Source organism: Plectrocnemia conspersa, unplaced genomic scaffold, assembly GCF_051122295.1.
Source record: "Plectrocnemia conspersa isolate PC_06_02 unplaced genomic scaffold, ASM5112229v1 ptg000010l, whole genome shotgun sequence".
Taxonomy (NCBI): Eukaryota; Metazoa; Arthropoda; class Insecta; order Trichoptera; family Polycentropodidae; genus Plectrocnemia; species Plectrocnemia conspersa.
In genome coordinates, this window is record NW_028277174.1 from 5,717,317 (window position 1) to 5,737,196 (window position 19,880).

Genomic DNA, 19,880 nt, shown 5'->3' on the forward strand with positions numbered 1-19,880 from the left:
TAAAATGTTTATTTTTATTGTTAACAGATGTCGTAATTAAAAAGTTACAGTATATGGTTTGATAATACAATATAAGTATAAATCATATTTTTAAACTAATTTTAAAATAATGTAAATTCAATACTATTATTTTTACATTTAAATGATATCAATAACAATTTATGAAAGGCTAATTCAATGACTTCAACTTTTATTTACATATATTTGTTTATGTATAAGAATAATATATATTAAAATTTTTTATTAAAAATGCAATCGCTGGATATTCGTAATATAATAATTTATTGAAATATTTTTTGTTCTCCATTTTTGATAATTCAGTGAGAATTTCTTGAACTAACAAAACACTAATAAATATTTGCTTGCTTGTTTTAACAATATAATGAAATTTTTATGGCTGGGTTGAAATGCGCAGAAAAAAATGGTAAAATAAAACAAATATACAATTGCAACGATTTAGATGTGTTAAAATTGGCTTATCGCCAATAAACAATCTGCTTTTTTCGTCTTATTTAATATTTAAAACATGCGGAAGCAATTTTATTATTGATTTTATCGAATTATCGTTATTAAATGGGGAAAATGAAATATATAATAATCTGTAAGTGAAACATGTTATCAAATAAGGAAAAATAACACAAAGAAACATTTTTTGCCATCAAAATCAACAATTACGAATCGATCCTTAGAACGAAAATCAAACTGACGCATATTGCACTTTTTTGCATATCTTCAAATATTGGAAAGTATATGACTTAAATATACAAAACTATGTGTAACATTTATTTAAAATATATATATGAAAAGTGGTTTCCTATCAAATATTATTTTATAACACTGTTCATTCTTGTATTTATTAAAATAATGCAAAGCAAACCATTGAAATAAAGTAAATTTCACATTTCTACTAACAGTACATATAATTAAATACAAGGTGAAAAAAATATTACAACTAATATAAAATCGAATTATTTAGCAAAAGCAAGTTATAAAAATCAAGGTTACAAATATTACTACATAAACAATTGCAACTATATTAATATTATTATTAAAATATTGTGTAAACAATATCAATGTAAGATTGCAATGCACTAAAAGTAATATTACATTTTTTTTAAATAAAAATATAAAAGATAAAACACTTTTTCAACACATCAATTTTGCTATTTTATTTTTATACATATTAATGAATCGACCCACACATTTCCATTTTCCGGTAGAAGTGAACTTGAATAAAAAATGATGGCTATAATTTTATGGCTACGTATAACAACAATTTAAGAAGATACGTTTTTTTTTCTGATTTCAATACTATTTAATCACCTCTAGCGTACGGAAATATTCCAATAACTACTATTATGCTATTAAAAATCTATTTTACATATATTATATATGTATTTAAAATAACAGGTTTTAAAAAAATAATTAGAATTCTTATTTATTCTTATTACCCTCTCAATTAGTCAGTTACTATTAATAGTTAACCCTAATACTTATTTTTATATGTTGATTTATAGTTTATACTACTTTTGTTTTTATAAAATAAAATTCATTTATAGAGTGAAAGGGGAAAATTTTTTTTTTATTTGCAGTTAGACTATTGACTTGTGAGTGGTCAATTTAGTAATCAGTCATGCAAAAAATTAAATAAATTCTTATGTTTTATTTAGTATGCCCGTAATGCGTCATTATTGATATCAAATTTGTCCAACCATTTAAAATTACTGAAAGATATAAGCGCAACTTAACTCGCTTTACATTTAGCATCATTTTCAATTGCATATAAGCAATCGAACATACCGCAATAAGAATTTCCACAATTAATTGAATTTTGTTATAATTTTTATTTCTTGAGGTGAAAAAATTATCTTATATATAATTGTTCTAAGCCGTCGCTTCTGCTTCCGGACGCGCATGCTTTAAAATGAAACTTTATATGCTCAATCTTCTACTTTGTAAATCGTATCGTTTTGTATGAACGGTGTATAATAATACACGTAAACAAAGAACATTAAAATAATAAAAATTAAAATTTGTTATGATTGATTTTCGAGCCGCCGGTAATGCATTCTGTTGTTTCGACCGATGAAAAATAAGCATTCAAATATAAAACAAGATGGCCGACAGTAACGTGACAACGGTTTTAAATAATTATTATTTATAAATAAAATTTTGCTACGCGACAATAATTTTCATTTGTTCGTTTTGTGTGTTGTTCCATTTGACTGAATATAAATAATCGGATAGCTAATTAACTATGAAAATTAAATGTATACATAATTTGTTGAGGATCAGAAGAATACGTAGATTATATTAGATAAATAATCATAAAACAACCTTCGTAATAAAATCTTCAAATTTTGAATTCCTGGCGACGGGCTCCGAGGCTGAAAAGTGAGTTTTTCCTTTTATAATACATAAACATTATCATTGCTTCCGATTTAATGCACATACACGTTAGATTTTACTGAGCTAAGTACGTTTTAAACGCGAACGTGTAATATATACTTAGTACTTATGAAGATTGAGGTTAATGTCAATCAAACCGTATAAATGCTAATAAAACGTATTTTTTTATGTATTGATATTTGGGGATACAATCTTTTACAATGATTGTGATGCTGTTGGTTATTTAGCTTAAGAAACTTGGTTACAGCAAAATAAATTAAAACCATTATTGCAGCAAAAAAAATTTACTCAGGTTGGACTCTTGAGGAACCCTGAAGGGGTGAAATACTTTTTTGACAATCGATCGCCAACTGTCTACGATTTGCTTAAATATGTCGAGAATATCCGAATTAAATATTTTTTAATATAGATCCTTGACAAACCTTGTCAAAGGCCTTCTCAAAATCCGTATATACTAAGTCAACTTGAATTCCTGCATCGAGAAATTGTATCACTGTTTAAATGAAAGACGGTCCAACAAAACTTGCAGATGTATTAATGGATAATTATTTCGAACAAGTTAGCAGTTATGGTCTATAGTTATTTATGCACAATTTGTCACTCCTTTTATTTTTTATACTTTTGTGCATTTCCATAGATTAGGAAATGATAACGTCTTGAGAATCAAATCAATTAAAATAATTTTAGGTACATTTACTATGTAAATAAATATTTGTAGGGGTTGGTTTACTGAAGAACGTTTAACTGCATAGTGATAACATAGCATTTAACCCGAAAAAACAATCTTATTTTTCTCATTTGCTTCTCACGTTCGATTTACGTCAAACAATAGCAATCAAACGTAAGTTTTTTAATTGTAATTTGGCCAAAATTAATAATCAAGCCTCAGTTCCAGATAATTTAAATTGACAAAATATCTAAAGTCACGTTAATGTCAAATTTTACGTGATTTTTTTAAAATTCAAAATGACTGTCTTAAAATCGGCCATTGTCTCGACACGAGGCCGATCGACCGTATTCCGAAACGTGTGTCTGTCCATGTTTATAAACACACAGGTTTAATTTTGATACGGCAGTAGAGCACAGATCGCGAGGCTCGACGCACGCGTTAACGGTCAGCGATTGCATCGCTTTTTAACAACTTAGTTAACGATAGGAAAAGTTTCAAAAGACTTTATCGCCATGGAGCTCGATTCCAATAATCAACCATTCATCAGACTGGGAAAGCACACCATCCGCTTGGAAAAGGAAGAACTGAACGAAGAAATGAAGAAGAAGGCTTTGGAAGAACTGAGGGAGACTCCGGAAAATGTAGAGAGAGGATTGCGAGAGCTAAAGAGGCTGTTGGCCGGTTAGTACCAATGAGTAACGTTGAGCAATATCAACTCTTAAGAATTCCACATAATAGGCATCAATCGAGTTGTTTTGCAAAAATAATCGAATTAAAAACAGACCGGTTTTATTCGCACAAGCGCGTAGGATTTTAAGGTCCAACATTTGGGTAGAAATACATTATCCGAAGGTCTTTTTTAAATTAGAGAAATTTCAATGTCAATGAACACGTTACGTTAACATTAACGTTACGCTAGTCTAATAGCATATTTTGAGATAAACCAGTTAATGAAAATACATATTAACTAATTATCTCGAAAAAAAAAGCTTAAATAATGCTTAACTATCCATCAACTAAAAAGCAAAATATAAAATAAAAATGCAATGAAGGAAAGGGCACGATATTCATTACTATGCCGTATATTCTTATTGTTTTAAAATGGATATTATATTATATAGCAAGGGTAGCAAATCAATGAGATTTTAGAATAACTCTTATGAAGAGCAACAGCATTCGATTATATTTTATGTTACGAGAAAAACATTTTATAAAAAAAATTGGTATAAATAAGCAATCTCGACTTTTGGCTAAAATTGTTCAATAATGACACTTGACTCTTATTATTCTGATACATGTACTGAGCGTCACCAAGATATGAAATAATCTTATAAAAAAATGATAATTCCATTATCACTGAAATCAAAATTACAAAATATATCATTACATAATTTAAAAAATTAGGTAAACATATGTTTATATACTGATAAAATAATTACTTGTGAAATAATAATCTTCATTCATATTTCTTCTATCACAGCTATAAATTTGTTTTAAACGCTCGTTGCCGAGCGTTCCCACTGCAACGGCGCCGACACGATTTTATTGCTTTTGACGTGAATTTTGAACTTTTTTTTGCGTCCTCCTATTGACCAAAATTCGATTTGAATATACTGTGACCAATACTCTCATATCAATAAATTTTGTTTAATTTTTTATGCGCTTCGTGGCATAGAAAAAGCTGCTTTAAATTTAATTTAAATGATATTTAATATATTTTTTTTAGTAAAATGTTTGACAATGTGAGTTTCGGCACCTTTTTTGTTTAAACAAAACCCTGCTCATATACATATATTAAATTAAATAATTATGTATTAATTATATTACTTCATAGAATTAATAACAATTTGTTCTTCAGAATTACTGCTGTTGCTCATTTTTATTCAATTTAAAAGTATTACTTGATGTCACTATTGATTAGTTTCGAATATTGAATAGTTAACGATAAATCTGCTGCCGAAAATACTATTAACATATCATGTTAAAAAAAAATATTATTTTTATAAATTACTTAAAATTAAACATATTTCATATTGATTTGGAGAGATAAAAATTCAATATTAGTCATTGAAAAAATCCACAGCTGCACAATATTACCTTGGAAATATAAGTAATTTCTGGAATTTCGGCAATTATAACGTGTTTTTTGTTCGTGTTATTAGTTGTAGCGTAGGAAAATAAATTATACAAAACAATATAGGGTAAAATTGTGCTGTAGATAATCTTATTCTACCTTAGTTGTTGTAAAACACAACTATATTTTAGAGTTTGCTAGTTTTTAGATATTAAAAAATTAAAAATATTTTACTACATATATTAACTAATATTTTAGGAATAGTTTGACAAACATTCAATCAACGAATAGGTAAAAAACTGGTGAAAATATATTCGGTATTCGATTCAAATAATACGATTTGACTAAAGAATACATTAAAATCTATAAATGGAGCAGTAGTGAGAGTTATTGCTTGTAATTTACGGTTGTAGGTTCGAATCCCACGCGGACTCATGATGTTTTTAATTTTTCATATGCGCATGAAAGATGAGAATTGCTTATTATTTTTAATTTTAAGGCCGACATTTTCATGAATTTTCATATCTTCAATGTTCTCAATTAAAAATCGAACTAAATCATCATTTATATGAAACTACAATAAAACTCATATATTTATCATTTACAGTCAATTTGTTTTCAATTACTGCTGAAGTTTCCAAATCATATGTGATTAGAGATACGTATAATTAACGTTATCATAATATTCCATAGTGATAAATACCATACAAATGAAATATTACATACAGTGTCATTTATATAGATAATAAATATAAGAGGTACTAAAATATGTTTATGAGTATGTTATTCTTGACATTAAAATACAGTGATCTGTAAAAATCAATTTGCTTTAATATAAAAATAAAGTTTATATATAAAAACATAAATATAGTGTGAAATAACACTAGTTATCAGCTAATCAACGTGCAATTATTATCGTCGTCGATGATAATTAAAATGATTGATTTTTTAAACGTCGCGTGAACGATTCATATGTGTTATTTTATTCTATTACTATGACTATGATATGGAATGAGACATATCACATGGAATGCCATCTTCCAGTTAATTAAACTTAATTCTAAATTACAGGACGCACATAACTGGCTCGTTAAATGTAGTATGAGCATATTGATTTTTATTTTTAGATAATAATAAAATAAATCAGATCTTATGTGGTTAAAAAATATTTTTATTTATGATTTATAGATTGAAAAACACAAAAAAACAATATAGAATTTTTATTTGTAGATATGAACCAGTACATTTGAAACATATCTTTTCTGTATGTATACTTAACAATAATCTGTTTTATATCTTACAAATGGACACGAGTTGTTCCATTTATCATTGTATACAGATTAGCTAAAAACTGGACTTTACTAGATTACTAACATCACAATATAGACTTGTGTTTTGATAAAAGTTCGTTGGCATATATAATTTGAGCAATTATAAACGAGAGATAAAACTTTATCTCATAAATATATATTTTTATATGACAATGGACTTTTCAACAATAAAAAAGTAATGGTATATCGAAAAAGTACATTCATATATAATGCTTGATATTTTTTAGTTATGCTGTAGTGGTCAATTTCGCTATATTATCTTGAAATTATTTGTTTTGTACGTCACATCTGATCGGTTCGTTCGTCATGATATCCCAAATGAACAAATAATGATTCAGTGTATTAACAAATAATCGACTTTGATTTTCCAGGTATTTTATGTTGAATTTTCCTGTTTTAGCGGTAGCCACGTATCTAGGCGTTTAAGATTGAAATATTTTAACAACCTTGTGCTCGAGTTTGAGATTGAATTAAACTTGTAATTATGTCATATGTACATAGATTATACATTTGCAAAAACATTGAACTTGGAAGTCTTTAAGTATGTGTTAAATATACAATATTTAATAATGAATTCTAAAAGAAATTATCTGTTTTGTATAAAATAATAGTACTAATATATAAACAGCTAGTCATATATAATACTAAAAAATATATCTAACCTCTTTGAAGGTAGTGGCCTTAACTGCATAATTGCTCCCTATATGAAAAGGTTTTTTTATTGATGTTATACGTTTTTCATGGTCATTTTTTATGAGGAATTACATCATATATGTAAGAATTCTGTTCTTTACTATAGCTAAATCATTATTGTATTATAAAAAGATCTTTTATAATATATAAAAAAAAATCTATTAGTAACAAGGAAAATTATATAACCTGATAGTAAATCATTTTCTAATTAATTTCCGATTCTTGATCTTCGATCAGACAAGGTTTTAAGGTTAATTTATATTGCACCTATCAATTATACCAGTATATGACTATATTTTTCAAGTAAATGTATACATTAAAACTTCGATTAGTCACAATGACATAGATTTATAAAATATAATATGTGTAATTAAAATGTACAATTAAATATGATACTGATTTGACTTTTCACTCATTTATCTCTGTTTTAAATTAACATAAAATTAGATAAAAAGATTTTATTATATTGCTTATGAATAAAATTTAATATAAAATAGCATATTTATATATTTTATATAAATTAATAAAGTATTACATATGATTAATAATTTACATTGTAAAAAGTAAATATCTTATGACCAACGCGAATAGAATTTATGCCATAGTTGAATATTTAACAATAACTTTTGCTACGCTGTTACGTTTTAATTGTGTAATTCAGTTTCGTCTCATTGCACAGACTTTTAATTCAAAGTATTGGAAATCGTGATTTATATCTATATATAATAATTATTTCAATGAAATTAAGTTTTATCGACATTTAGTATTAATCCTATTCTTCGAATAAGATTAATACTAATTGACTCTTATTAATCTTCAAATCATAATTATATTAGAGGCACATAAGTAGTGTCGTTTTTATGAATATATCTCAGATAGCATTTTTCAGTATTTTCGATTTATTTTTATATAATTTATTATTCATCGTTTTATATAACCTCTAGTTTAGAATTGAAACAATTGGTAGTTGAAAGAGGCAAAGTCTGGTAAATGGGGGCTGCAATAAAACTTCCCAACTAAGATTGCAGATTTTTATCCCGAGTCAATCTAGCAGTGTGTTTTTTGTATATTCATTAGAGATAGTCTCATTTCATTCATTGCAACACTCGATTGTTAGGGTGCAAGGACTTAGGAATTAAAATTTTCCTTTCTGCGTTAAATAGCTATTGTTTTTCTTAGTCAGGTTCGACTAAATTATCCATTTTTTACCTCTGTGATCTAATTTTGGAAAAAATGCTTTAATTTTAATTTTTCTGCAAAAGATTACATGAGTTGATCTTCGTTATTTTGTAGTAATGGGAAAGTTCACAGGGAACCCAAAAAACCTACTCTCCAGCTTTTGCCAATATTTTATGACATCTTTGGGTAGTAGATAACGAAGTACCGACCTTATTTGCTAATTCTTCAATAGTTTAATATGCTTCCATTTCAGTTAGTTTGATAATTCCATCCCCCAAGTTGTGTAGTCCATTTTGAGGCTCATTCATAAAATAAAAAAAACAACAGATTTATTTTTTAAACCATCTCTGGCATTGTTTAATATTCAATATATCGCCATAAATTGCACAAATATTTTTTGTAGCAGATGTTGCGTTTCTTTTATGGAGCTCCATAGATTTTTTTTGAAAGCCAAATTTATCCTAATATTTTACAATTAGGTGAAAGGGTATTTTTTGTCATTAAGCAGAGATCAAATAAGGTCACAACATAAAAGTTTCAAAATGGGTGTTTACTACTTAACAGTCCGGAATCAACTATTTTTAAAAACTGTATGTTGAAAAAACGATGTTACTTCTAGGTACAACTAATATGTCATAAAGTCACAAGTTTTAAATTATACATATAAATATATATATATATATATAATTTTTTTTATTGCTATGTATGTGGCTTTTGCCAGTATTTCTCAAACTTGTGAATATAATTTATCATTTTTTATAGGCTATGAAGTCAGTTCTTAAGTTATATATCTTTAATATGTAAGATCCGCTGCTCGATTATTAATATTTGACTACTTAAGATCTTAAATATAATAAAAATTATATCTTATTTTGAAGTTATTATGGTAGCAAAATTGCGATGAATCTTTGAAAACACGTAGTTATCAATCTTGTCGAGTAACAATGTCATAAGATTTTGTGATAAGTAGCGCGATTAACCCTTTAAACGCCAGCGACTTTTTAGTGAGTCAACTGTTATTTCACTTCATGCGTCTGTATCGCTTTCTTTAAGTAAATATAAAATACTTAGTTTACTGATAAATAAAGCTAGTACAATAATCTTTAATATTTATAAAAAAATATTTTTAAATAATTTTTAAAATATTTTTTTTCTTAAAAAAATAATCGTTAAATGACGCACCGGTGAGTCGCTGGCTTTATATTAAATTTTAGTTTTTTTAATGAAACTTGCATTTTATAGTGTTTATGTTATTATAATTAATAAGTGCATTATTGGGTCTTTTTATAGCATTAAATTCGGTTTTGCTATTCATTTTTTCTTCATATCAAAGATAAAATATAAGTAAATAATAATTTAAAACGGGTGTTAAAGCAGCATTATTTGCTAGTAAAGTAAAAAATGCTCTTGGTGTGGGTATTGTTGAAAAAAGGTGGTTCCAAAAAATATGCTAAAGACAAATGTCTTGAAGATTAGGAAAGTCAAGATAGTTCTGCAGACGGTAGTTATATCTGAATAATATACAACAATTCAAAGGCTTGCACAAAAGTTTGGTGTATGTAATCCAACAGTTCTGGACCAATGTGTGACGCCCGAATCGAATAAAAACCACAAAATATTTTGTGCATTTACTTTACGAAACAAAAGCAATCCATTTCTCGATCTTATTGTAGCGTGCAACAAGAAGTGTATAATTTGTGAACAGAAAACGATCTCAACAATGATTGTCTGCGCTATTATATTTTGAATTATAATGAAACTATTAAATCTAAGATTTATTGTTAATAAATCGGAAAAATAGAACAAGAACTGCAATGTCCGGTCCCTTCACTGGCCAATCAAAAATGACCATCCATCTTACAACTGACCATTAAAAAATATAACAATTTTAAAACCAAACATTTTGCCGATAGATGATCTTAAATGATAAGATTTTTAATATGTAAGCTGCAACCAAAAGTAAATTTCAAGTTGTTATCAATTCTAAATAACTTCATTTCTAATGCATCTTATTTTGATTATTAAAGTTAACATTAGATTGTAACTCTCCACTAACCACAATTTCATTTCATTTTGGGATAAATCAGACTTTCTAGATCTTACATATTTATGTATAAGCCCAACAATCTGCCAATGTTTACTAATTAAAAATCAATTAGAAAAAGTTACAGTATTATCAAAATGTATGTAACTTATTAACATTACGTTACAACAATTAGCGAGATTGCCAAATCAAATTTGCAAGGCAATCAACCATTACATAAATCAGTGTGATTGTATTATCATAATACACAAAACGTTAACCAACAATGTCTAGTATCAAAGTGACATTTTCTCGGCCTACTTGTTACCGTTTTGTAGAGATTTTTTGATTCACCGTGTACAAAAGAAACCATCGGCTCGTATTGCGTCCGATTTTGTAACGCGTTGTTAACAAATTTTATAATGGTGATTTCCAAGGTTAGTTTCGTCACTGTATCAAAAATATGATTGCCCGTTCACGTGAAACCGACTCGTCGATCTTTTTTCTAAACGCGACCGAACTACCAGGCAATTTCATCCAAAAAAACTAGTTTCAGGAGTTTTGTAACCTTTCCGTCTACGTTCGTTAGACCGGACGACCTCGGAAGGCCACGTTTGGTTTTATTAATTAAAACTTTATAAAATCTTGATATTTCACATAAAAAAAATAATAACTACATACATAAGTTATTAATTATACATATTTTTAAATTGCAATGTCATTTATTAAATCAATTTCAAGATTAATTATCTTAATCTTATAAAGCAAATTTATCGTATTTATTCAAAAAAGTAATTCTCGAAAGAAAAATCCAACAATTTAATATATTAAAATATGTATTACATATTATAATATGTTAGATTCTGTAAGTATGTATTTATAGATAAAATATTCCATTTAAATTCTAATAAATTCCGAAAATGTCTGAATATCTAAGATAATTTATCATAGATATTTATTAATTGTAAATCTTCCATTGCAATATGACAATCCAAAGTCCATTACATTGCAACTATGTAAACACAGTCAACAACTACTAAGTAAGTAGTATAATAATCAAAGTTTGCATATCAGTGAAATATATTTTATTAATTATAAACTATTATTACAGCTTATAAGCAATAAACGTCACTATATATGACATAGCTTAATTTTATATTTTAATTATTGATCACACTATTCATCCGTAGGTATAAGAAAATTTAGAAAAAACTATTTTGTGACAAGGACGTTGTTTAAGCTATTTACAGGTGGGGGCAAAAATTCATAATATTTTATTAAATCTCATGCATTTTTTTTGCCAAATTCGAAAGGGTTTCTGTTTAGAATCTATAATGGGGGAGCAAATCCCTCCCCCCTGTCACCCCAAATGACATCTCTGTTTCGTGACGATCATTCGGAATCATAATAATATAACAATTAATAACTCCCAGTCACGAAAGTAGTCCAAAAACACAATAGAAATAAAGTCTTTCATGTATTAGTCGCCGACATATACCACTTGTGTTTGTTTATAAAATCATTTTTTTTACAAGGTAATTTTTTTTACTAAGTTGACAACATTATCATTTACGCTAGAAAATTTTTAGATTTAAGCAAAACAGCCGTGTCAATTTACAATCTGCTGAAATTCATCACCTGCTTGTTTATGTCGCAAAATGATGTTCTAAATTTAATGAAAGAAGAAGAGAGATTCATGATGAAATAAAGAGTGGGCAGTCATCCTTAGATGAGCTCATTCAAAAATTTAAGAAAAAAGTCGTTTTGATAGGCAATTAACAATCGTTGAACTAAAGTTGTTCAGAACGTTATTTATAATATGTGTATTTCAAAGGTAAGTAAATCTTAAAATCCATAGTAGTTTTTGATCAAAATACTTTCGCGGGCCTCGAGTTATCTACGTCTGCATTAAACGGCAATCAATTATGTGTTATATGCTCCCATACAAGGCTAGAATTATTGAGTAAGATTAGGTGTTTTTTTTACTAGCTTTAGAATTATATTTTGGTATTTGCCCATGAAACTTGACCTTTAAATTAGCAACATTAAATACTAATCATGTAAATAAAATAACCGCATAAGATCGAATAAATCTGAGATACACGGAAGTGTACCTCAGATTTATTATTATTTAAATAAATACTCTTTAAAATGATCGCAATACTACAAACGATTTAAAATACACTTTATAGGTTTATAGCAACCATATGTTGTTCTTCTAAACTATTATGATTAGATTTTCCAGTATCATCATGTTGGTCCCAAGACTTTAAATATCAAAATAAAACCACCTGTCGTTTGGGTATGCTAATATCGTTAACTCTACCATTGATCATCATCGTGTTATTTCTTCCAATAACCCTGCGAGACCATGACCTCGCGACGTGATGACCAAATAATAAAGCAACATCGTGTAGCAGCACATTCGCGGATTTTTTGCGCAACGTGTCCGCCAGATTATTGTCTTGATCCCACGTACTAGCAAATATTATAATATACGTACGTGGTTAGATTTTCAATAAATATCGTTGCTGTTTACATTGTTATGACGCGAAATCGTGAGGAAAAGTCGATGTGCATGAGTAAAAAAAGCCTTCTAAATTTCCTGATGAATGACTCACATATCGATTTCAAACAAAACGTGAACCTTCCGCAGTTCAGCGCGGATCTAGAAAACAAACTAAATTAATGTAATGGTTAAAATACTAATTAACTTGTGCAATCTAATAAGTCACCTTATATGTTGCTCGAGGTGATCAAGTTCTCATATATAATATACTAAAAGAAAACAGCTTTATGGGAAAATTACAACAGATTAAAAAAGTCGTAATGACACATTTGCAATGAGTTTCTGCAATTATTTTGTAAAGTTGTTATTTTTAACAAGTGTTTTTAAGCGTGTGATAATTTGTCAACACGAATAAACGTGTAATTGATTAGTTGTATATAACGCAGTTTTCTAAATTGTGGCAGTGAAACAAGCAATCTATTTAACGTAAAACATGTAATAAAAATACCAAGCTTTATAATAAAATATTATATTATCCTTCGTCCTTATAAAACGCGTAGAAACAAGTATTTCCAGTTCGACACATTTTTTTTGTACCTTTAGAACTGTGAATATCTAAATAATATATTTTTATGTTGCTATGTGTACAAATATAGACAATAGTTTTTAAGGTATACATTTAATTTCATATACAAATAGTTTAAAAAACAACTTATTATTAGGTTAAAATTGCGAGAAAATGCAGGAGAATGATTATTAAAGAATCTACAATATCGTAGCGCAGATTTAAAAGTTAAAGTTTAATATACTATATATATATATACATATGTACCATTAAAACGCACATAAGGACTAGTAGTACAGCTTTATTTAATTTATTTTTCATTTTTTAATTTTTCATTTGACAATCATCTCAGCTTTTTCCAGGGAGGGGGAGGGAGAAGCAAATGTTGGTCAGTAAGTGGTTGTTTTTATATATTTAAATTTTATTACGATTCATGGTTATTCATTAATGACATGTATTTTTCTGGCCAAATTAAAGGGGGAGGGGCAAATTCCTCCACCTCCCCCCCAAATAACGTCCATGTTTGGAATCCACGTCAAAAGAAATAAAATACGCAGTGGTAACGATATATTTAGACATTTTATAGCAGTATTACCACTTAAAATAAGTGAAAGTCGAATAAAGCATATCTAATACGAATTTTGACGAATAGGAGAGCGCAAAAACAATTATCCCTTCTCAGAAGTAAAAAATCCACGTCAAAAGCAATAAAATCGTGCCATCGCTCGGTAACGAGCGTTCCCACTGCAACGGCGCCGACACGATTTTATTGCTTTTGACGTCATTTTTTGACTTCTGAGAAGTGATAATTGTTTTTGCGCCCTCCTATTGACCAAAATTCGGTTTGAATACACTTTAACCAATAGTCTTATATCATAAATATGTAGTAATATCGGTAAGGATAGCTATTTTACTTTCGAAACATAGTGTAATATCAAAGTGCAAACAAAATATGGAACAATATGCAAAATGCGTAGTTTTTTCCTGGGAAATGAGTCGCTTTAGTTGGTATTTTAGACTTGACCCAATGAAAGTTCTAAAACTATAATTGCTTTAGAACTTTCATTAGGTTTGGGTTTAAACAGCAAATGGACGTTTCGCAACTGTCAAATTGTGTTTCATAGACATTTTAGAGAAGCATATAATTTCACTAGTGCTTATAAGTTAAATTATATTTTCGCTAGTAGAAATATATATCTACTGGTAAAATATATATTTGCACTTCACTAGTGAAAATACATGCTGCTCTAAAATGTCTATGCACTGAAAAATACACATTCACTGTAACATTAATACATCGCATATAAATAAATAATGATATATTTTATTTGCACCTGTCAGATAAAATATATTTTCACTGGTAAAAACATATATGTATCCATGAAAATGTATTCCGATATGATTTCACTGAAATGAATAAATATTTAAAAAAATATTTTCGAGATTAATTCGAGACTGTTTTTTTAGATTTTCTTTAAAGGATAATCCGAGAATTTCTGGTTTAGAATCAGGGATGTCATTTTATATTTTTCTAGGGTAGGAGCAATATTTGGCTAGTTATTGGTGTTTTTTTTAATATTTCCTTTTTATTAAAATTTATAGTATTTTATTAAGTGACATGCATTTTTACTATCCAAATTCAAGGGGAAGGACAAATACTCTCGCCTGTCCCCCCCTTCAAATGACGTTCTTAGCTGGAGTCATTTGTTTTTAAACGTTTAAAAATAAACGTTAAAATTAATAAAGAAGTTTGCACACGCGCTCAATAAACATATACATACATATAACATAATTTGAAATCCAAAACGGTTAAATTGGTATCATTATGTACACGCTCATTAAAACCTATTGCGTCACAGTCACCGCATTAACTAATTTTTCGAACTAGATTGCTTTTGTAGGTTAGGTTAGATCCGGTGTTAGTACGCAATACTTATATATGCATATTTTATTGTAGATTAGGTGAGATTTTCATTGTTTTTTAGCATGTACAATTATTCTATAAATATACCTATGTAAAATAAATATTAATTAAGCAAAATTACCAAAAAAATCACTTTTTATACTAAAATTAAATTTAGGTGGTATGATTCTAGTATTACGAAATAGTATTCACCATTTAAAGGTCGAAATAGCGTAAGGCATAGACTGATAACTTAGAGGCCACGGGTACGAGTCCCCACGACTCGAATTTTTATTTGAAAAAATGCGCTATTATTGCGAATGCCACCAGTACCTTAGTCACCTAAAAGTGCATTGAACCTTGTAATATGGTAATTTAAAAAAATTTAAAGCTGAAAATTATTTTTATTTATTGAACTATAATATTAATATAACTCAAGTATTGATTACCCCCGTTGTAACGCATTGGGCTTACATATGTAATATTACAACGGAAGAATAAAAAAATGAATTAAAGGAAGTCTGCAACACATAAGTTTTACTATTTTTAGTATGCAATAAAAACTGTTGCCAGTTAGGTTAGGTCTGATGTTACCTAAAATTATGTCTATGTATTATACTTACATATGTATGTGGTTTTTGCAGGGGCGTCATTTATCTCACATATTGCTCCATAGTTTGTCTGTACTTCGATGTCACAATCACGCCATGCTTAAAAATATGATAGCTATCCTTACTGATATTACTGCAGACTACTGATATGAGAGTATTAGTTAAAGTGTATTCAAACCGAATTTTGGTCAATAGGAGGGCGCAAAAACAATTATCACATCTCAGAAGTCAATAATTCACGCCAAAGACAATAAAATCGTTTGGTGCTGTTACAGTGGTAACGCTTGGTAACGGGGTGGGTCAAATTAAAACATATTGTGATCTTAAACCAGTGTGCGTCAAATTTTTGTGTGTGTAATTTCTTATTTTAAATATCTATATTGTCGGTCTGGTGTTCAATACATGTATATATAATATATTACTCATACATGTGTGGTTTATAATCGAATAGGTTTACTATTTGCTGATTATTCTACGAGTAAAATACAAAATTATTCAAAAATATATTTATTCATTTTGTTATATAATATATTTTAAGCAATAAAAATTTTGCTGTATCATAGTAAATAAGTTATCTGATTTAAAATAAAATAGAAAAATCAATAAGTAATTAATTTATTTTAATTCATTTTAAAAAAATACCAAGGTTAAAATATGTTAATGAAAAATTGTTTTTAGTATACTCATTTATATAAAACAACAACAACAAAAAGGATGCTGTTATCTAAATATTTTATTTTTTCATCAAAAGTAGTATATATTTATGTGTCTGTCTATATTTACATACATATGTGTACTATTTATACAATCCTATATACAACTATTGACTGATTAAAATGAAATTTTTCATTGCTACTTTTATGCACCATTTCTATCCGTACAAATTTTTCTCAATTGTACTTTAGGACCGTGCGAAAGCTAGTTACCCTATCTTTAACCTTTATATTAATGAATATTATTATGCCATGTGTTCTAAATTGCATGCTTAAATCAAAAACATATTTCTTAAAATATAAATATATAAGTATTTTCGATTTTATTTTCTTGTTATACCTATTGGTGCTGTGATTTTGTGTAATCTTTCTGAAGAACCGTCTATTGGTTTATGTATCTATGTATGTAAATGTATCAAGAATGGCTCTTTTGAACAGGTTCGTTCAGCATAATTATTTATTTAAATTAAATTAAGACCATTGTGCCTTAACAGGTTACCCCAATGCGTCACGATAGTCGAAATCAATACATTGTATTATTTCAATACACAAATATATATAATTCAAATAATAGACAAAAAATTTACATTGAAAGAAGCAAAAAATCATAAAATTATATGATACTAACCAGACCAGTTCCTCGTAGCTGACATTATACAGTCAGATGGAGCCAGATGGAGCCAGATGGCGACAGCCATAGGCAAGTTGGCAAGTGCGGACATCTTAGCCCCAACGGTTATCAAAAGAGGATGCGATCGTGACTCTTGAAGACGTTCCAGAACCCAAAACTGGAATTCATTGAGAACTTGAACTAAATTCGCTTTTAACCTTTCTGTATTAAACAATTTAATTAAAGCACAACATGTGAACCACAATCGTGTGTAATTCATTCACTTTAGCTTTGGTTATGAATGATTAAAGTGAAATGGTCCTATATAGCGGTCAATATATTTGTTAACAGGACGTCCATGATCATTTTAAGTGACGTTAAGCATATGTATGTATTTTTACACAAGCGTGACTATCAACATATTATATGTACTCGTATGTTGGTTTATCTTCTGTTTTAAAAACAAATATAAATTCATTATTATCTAACATGAAAAATAACATTTTTAACAACGCAAATACATAGTGTAATCGTGCTTTAAATATTTTTCATATTATAATATATTCATATCATACCATACATTTTGTTACAGCCGAACCAGATTTATATGTCCCAATCGATTTGGACGAATACTTGATTAAGTTTTTGAGACCTTGTAAATTTTACACAGACAGCGCTTTGGCACAGGTATATATCAATGTATAACTATTACATATAAAACAATCTATGTTTTAATCAAACTTACATTTACAGCTCAAAAGATTTTACCAGTTCAAGCGCAAGTATCCTCTCTATTGTGAACACTTGCTACCAGTCAAAGATAGAAAGGCATTCGTTAGTGGATTGATCGGATTCCAAGAAGTCAGAGATACCACTAACAATTCCAGAATCATGATCCTGGAATGTGGAGGTATGTTTGTAATAATAATGCTTAATTTCATGAGTCCTTACTTGCATTCGACACTATACAAGAATGAGTTAAAGGAAAAACTAAATTATGCTTTATCTGGTAATTTATTGAATAAAAATTATATAAAAATAAATCTGTAGTCTCCATGGCGTTCAATACAAGCCTTTTAGCGCTTAATAAGTGCATCGGCACCTCTACAAAAAATTTTTTTTATGAAAACACAGCCACATCTGGACTCCTTTGGTTTTTTTTAATAATACACAATTTGTTTAGTGAATATTTCATGTTTTCAGCCAAGTGGGTACCGAGTGAATGTTCTTTGGTGGAGATGTTCCGTGGAGTTCAATTGGCGCTGGAAGCAGCTATGGTAGAGCCATCTACTCAAGTCGGCGGAGTCGTTGTTATATTTAACATGTTAGGTTTTAGTCTAACACATGTAGTCCAAATAACCCCTAGCTTTGCCAAAATGGTTGTGGACTGGATTCAGGTATTTTATAAAAATATACTTTGAAATATGTTTAAATAAATATTCCCATTAACTTTTATTTGAAACAGGATTGCATACCAGTCAGACTGAAGGGAATCCACATTGTGAACCAGCCGTACATATTCAACATGGTTTACGCTATATTCAAGCCGTTCCTCAGGGAGAAGTTGAAGAAGAGACTTCACTTCCATGGAACAAATTTTGATTCGTTAAAGAAACACATCCCGTCTCATGCTTTGCGTAACGATTTCAAAGGAACTATGGATATGCCCGATCTGCCTGGACACTTGTTGGCCGATATGTTGTGCAAATACGAAGAAGACTTTGCATGTATGTATCTAAATTATAAAGATAAATTTAATACAGTATATTTAATTACACGCGTTTATCTTTTAGATGCTGATTCGTTTGGATATAAAGTAAAAGATACTAAATAAGACTGAACAGGATAAATAATTTGATAACGATATTAATCTTCCGTGCCTAAAGATTACAATATATTTTTGTTGGTGTTTTTCTTCTATAGAAAGTCTATGTGATTATTAATTGAATTTATAGAGTCTGGAATATGTATTTAATGTATAATTTGTGATACGTAATATGACTAATCATTTTTTTATTAAAAAAATATTAAAAACAATATTTTACTTAAAATATGTATAAATGTTATAGTCAATATGTGTATGTATATATATATATTTCTTTTATAATAATGATTTTATATATCAAATTTAATATGGACCGAAATATCAATGCTTTTTATGTGATATTTACTGACAATTTTTTAATAAATATTTTTGTATAATAATATAAATAGATTTTTTAAATCATAGGGTGTTGATTGTCTAGCAAATGTATAATGTAAAAGCCTAATTTATTAGTGTTATTGAAAATGTAAGCATTCCTTACTAAACGTGTATTGTATTTGGTGTTATAAAATAAAGATAGGTTTACCATTTAAATAACTGTTTTATTTGCTATCAAATAAATATAAAATATCTATTTTTTATGAAGTAAAAGTATTGGTATTTATTTTATGTATTAAGATCAGGGTTATATAATTGAATTAATTTAAAAAATAATAATGTTATATAAAAAAATATTTACATAAAATCAATGCTATTTCATTTTTGGATAACCGTATTGACCTACTATCAAATTTTATACTATAAAATAATTTTATTATCACACTT

General features: G+C 28.1%; 1 protein-coding gene across 1 annotated transcript; it reads left to right on the plus strand.

Moving 5' to 3' along the window:
• Positions 1-3,467: 3,467 nt before the first annotated feature.
• LOC148230457 (alpha-tocopherol transfer protein-like) lies at positions 3,468-19,315 on the plus strand. The gene is made up of 6 exons (XM_088195169.1): positions 3,468-3,760; positions 17,883-17,977; positions 18,044-18,200; positions 18,494-18,687; positions 18,756-19,017; positions 19,084-19,315. The coding sequence occupies exons 1-6, from the start codon at positions 3,592-3,594 to the stop codon at positions 19,122-19,124; spliced, it is 918 nt and encodes a 305-aa protein (XP_088051295.1). The 5' UTR covers positions 3,468-3,591; the 3' UTR covers positions 19,125-19,315.
• The last annotated feature ends 565 nt before the right edge of the window (positions 19,316-19,880 follow it).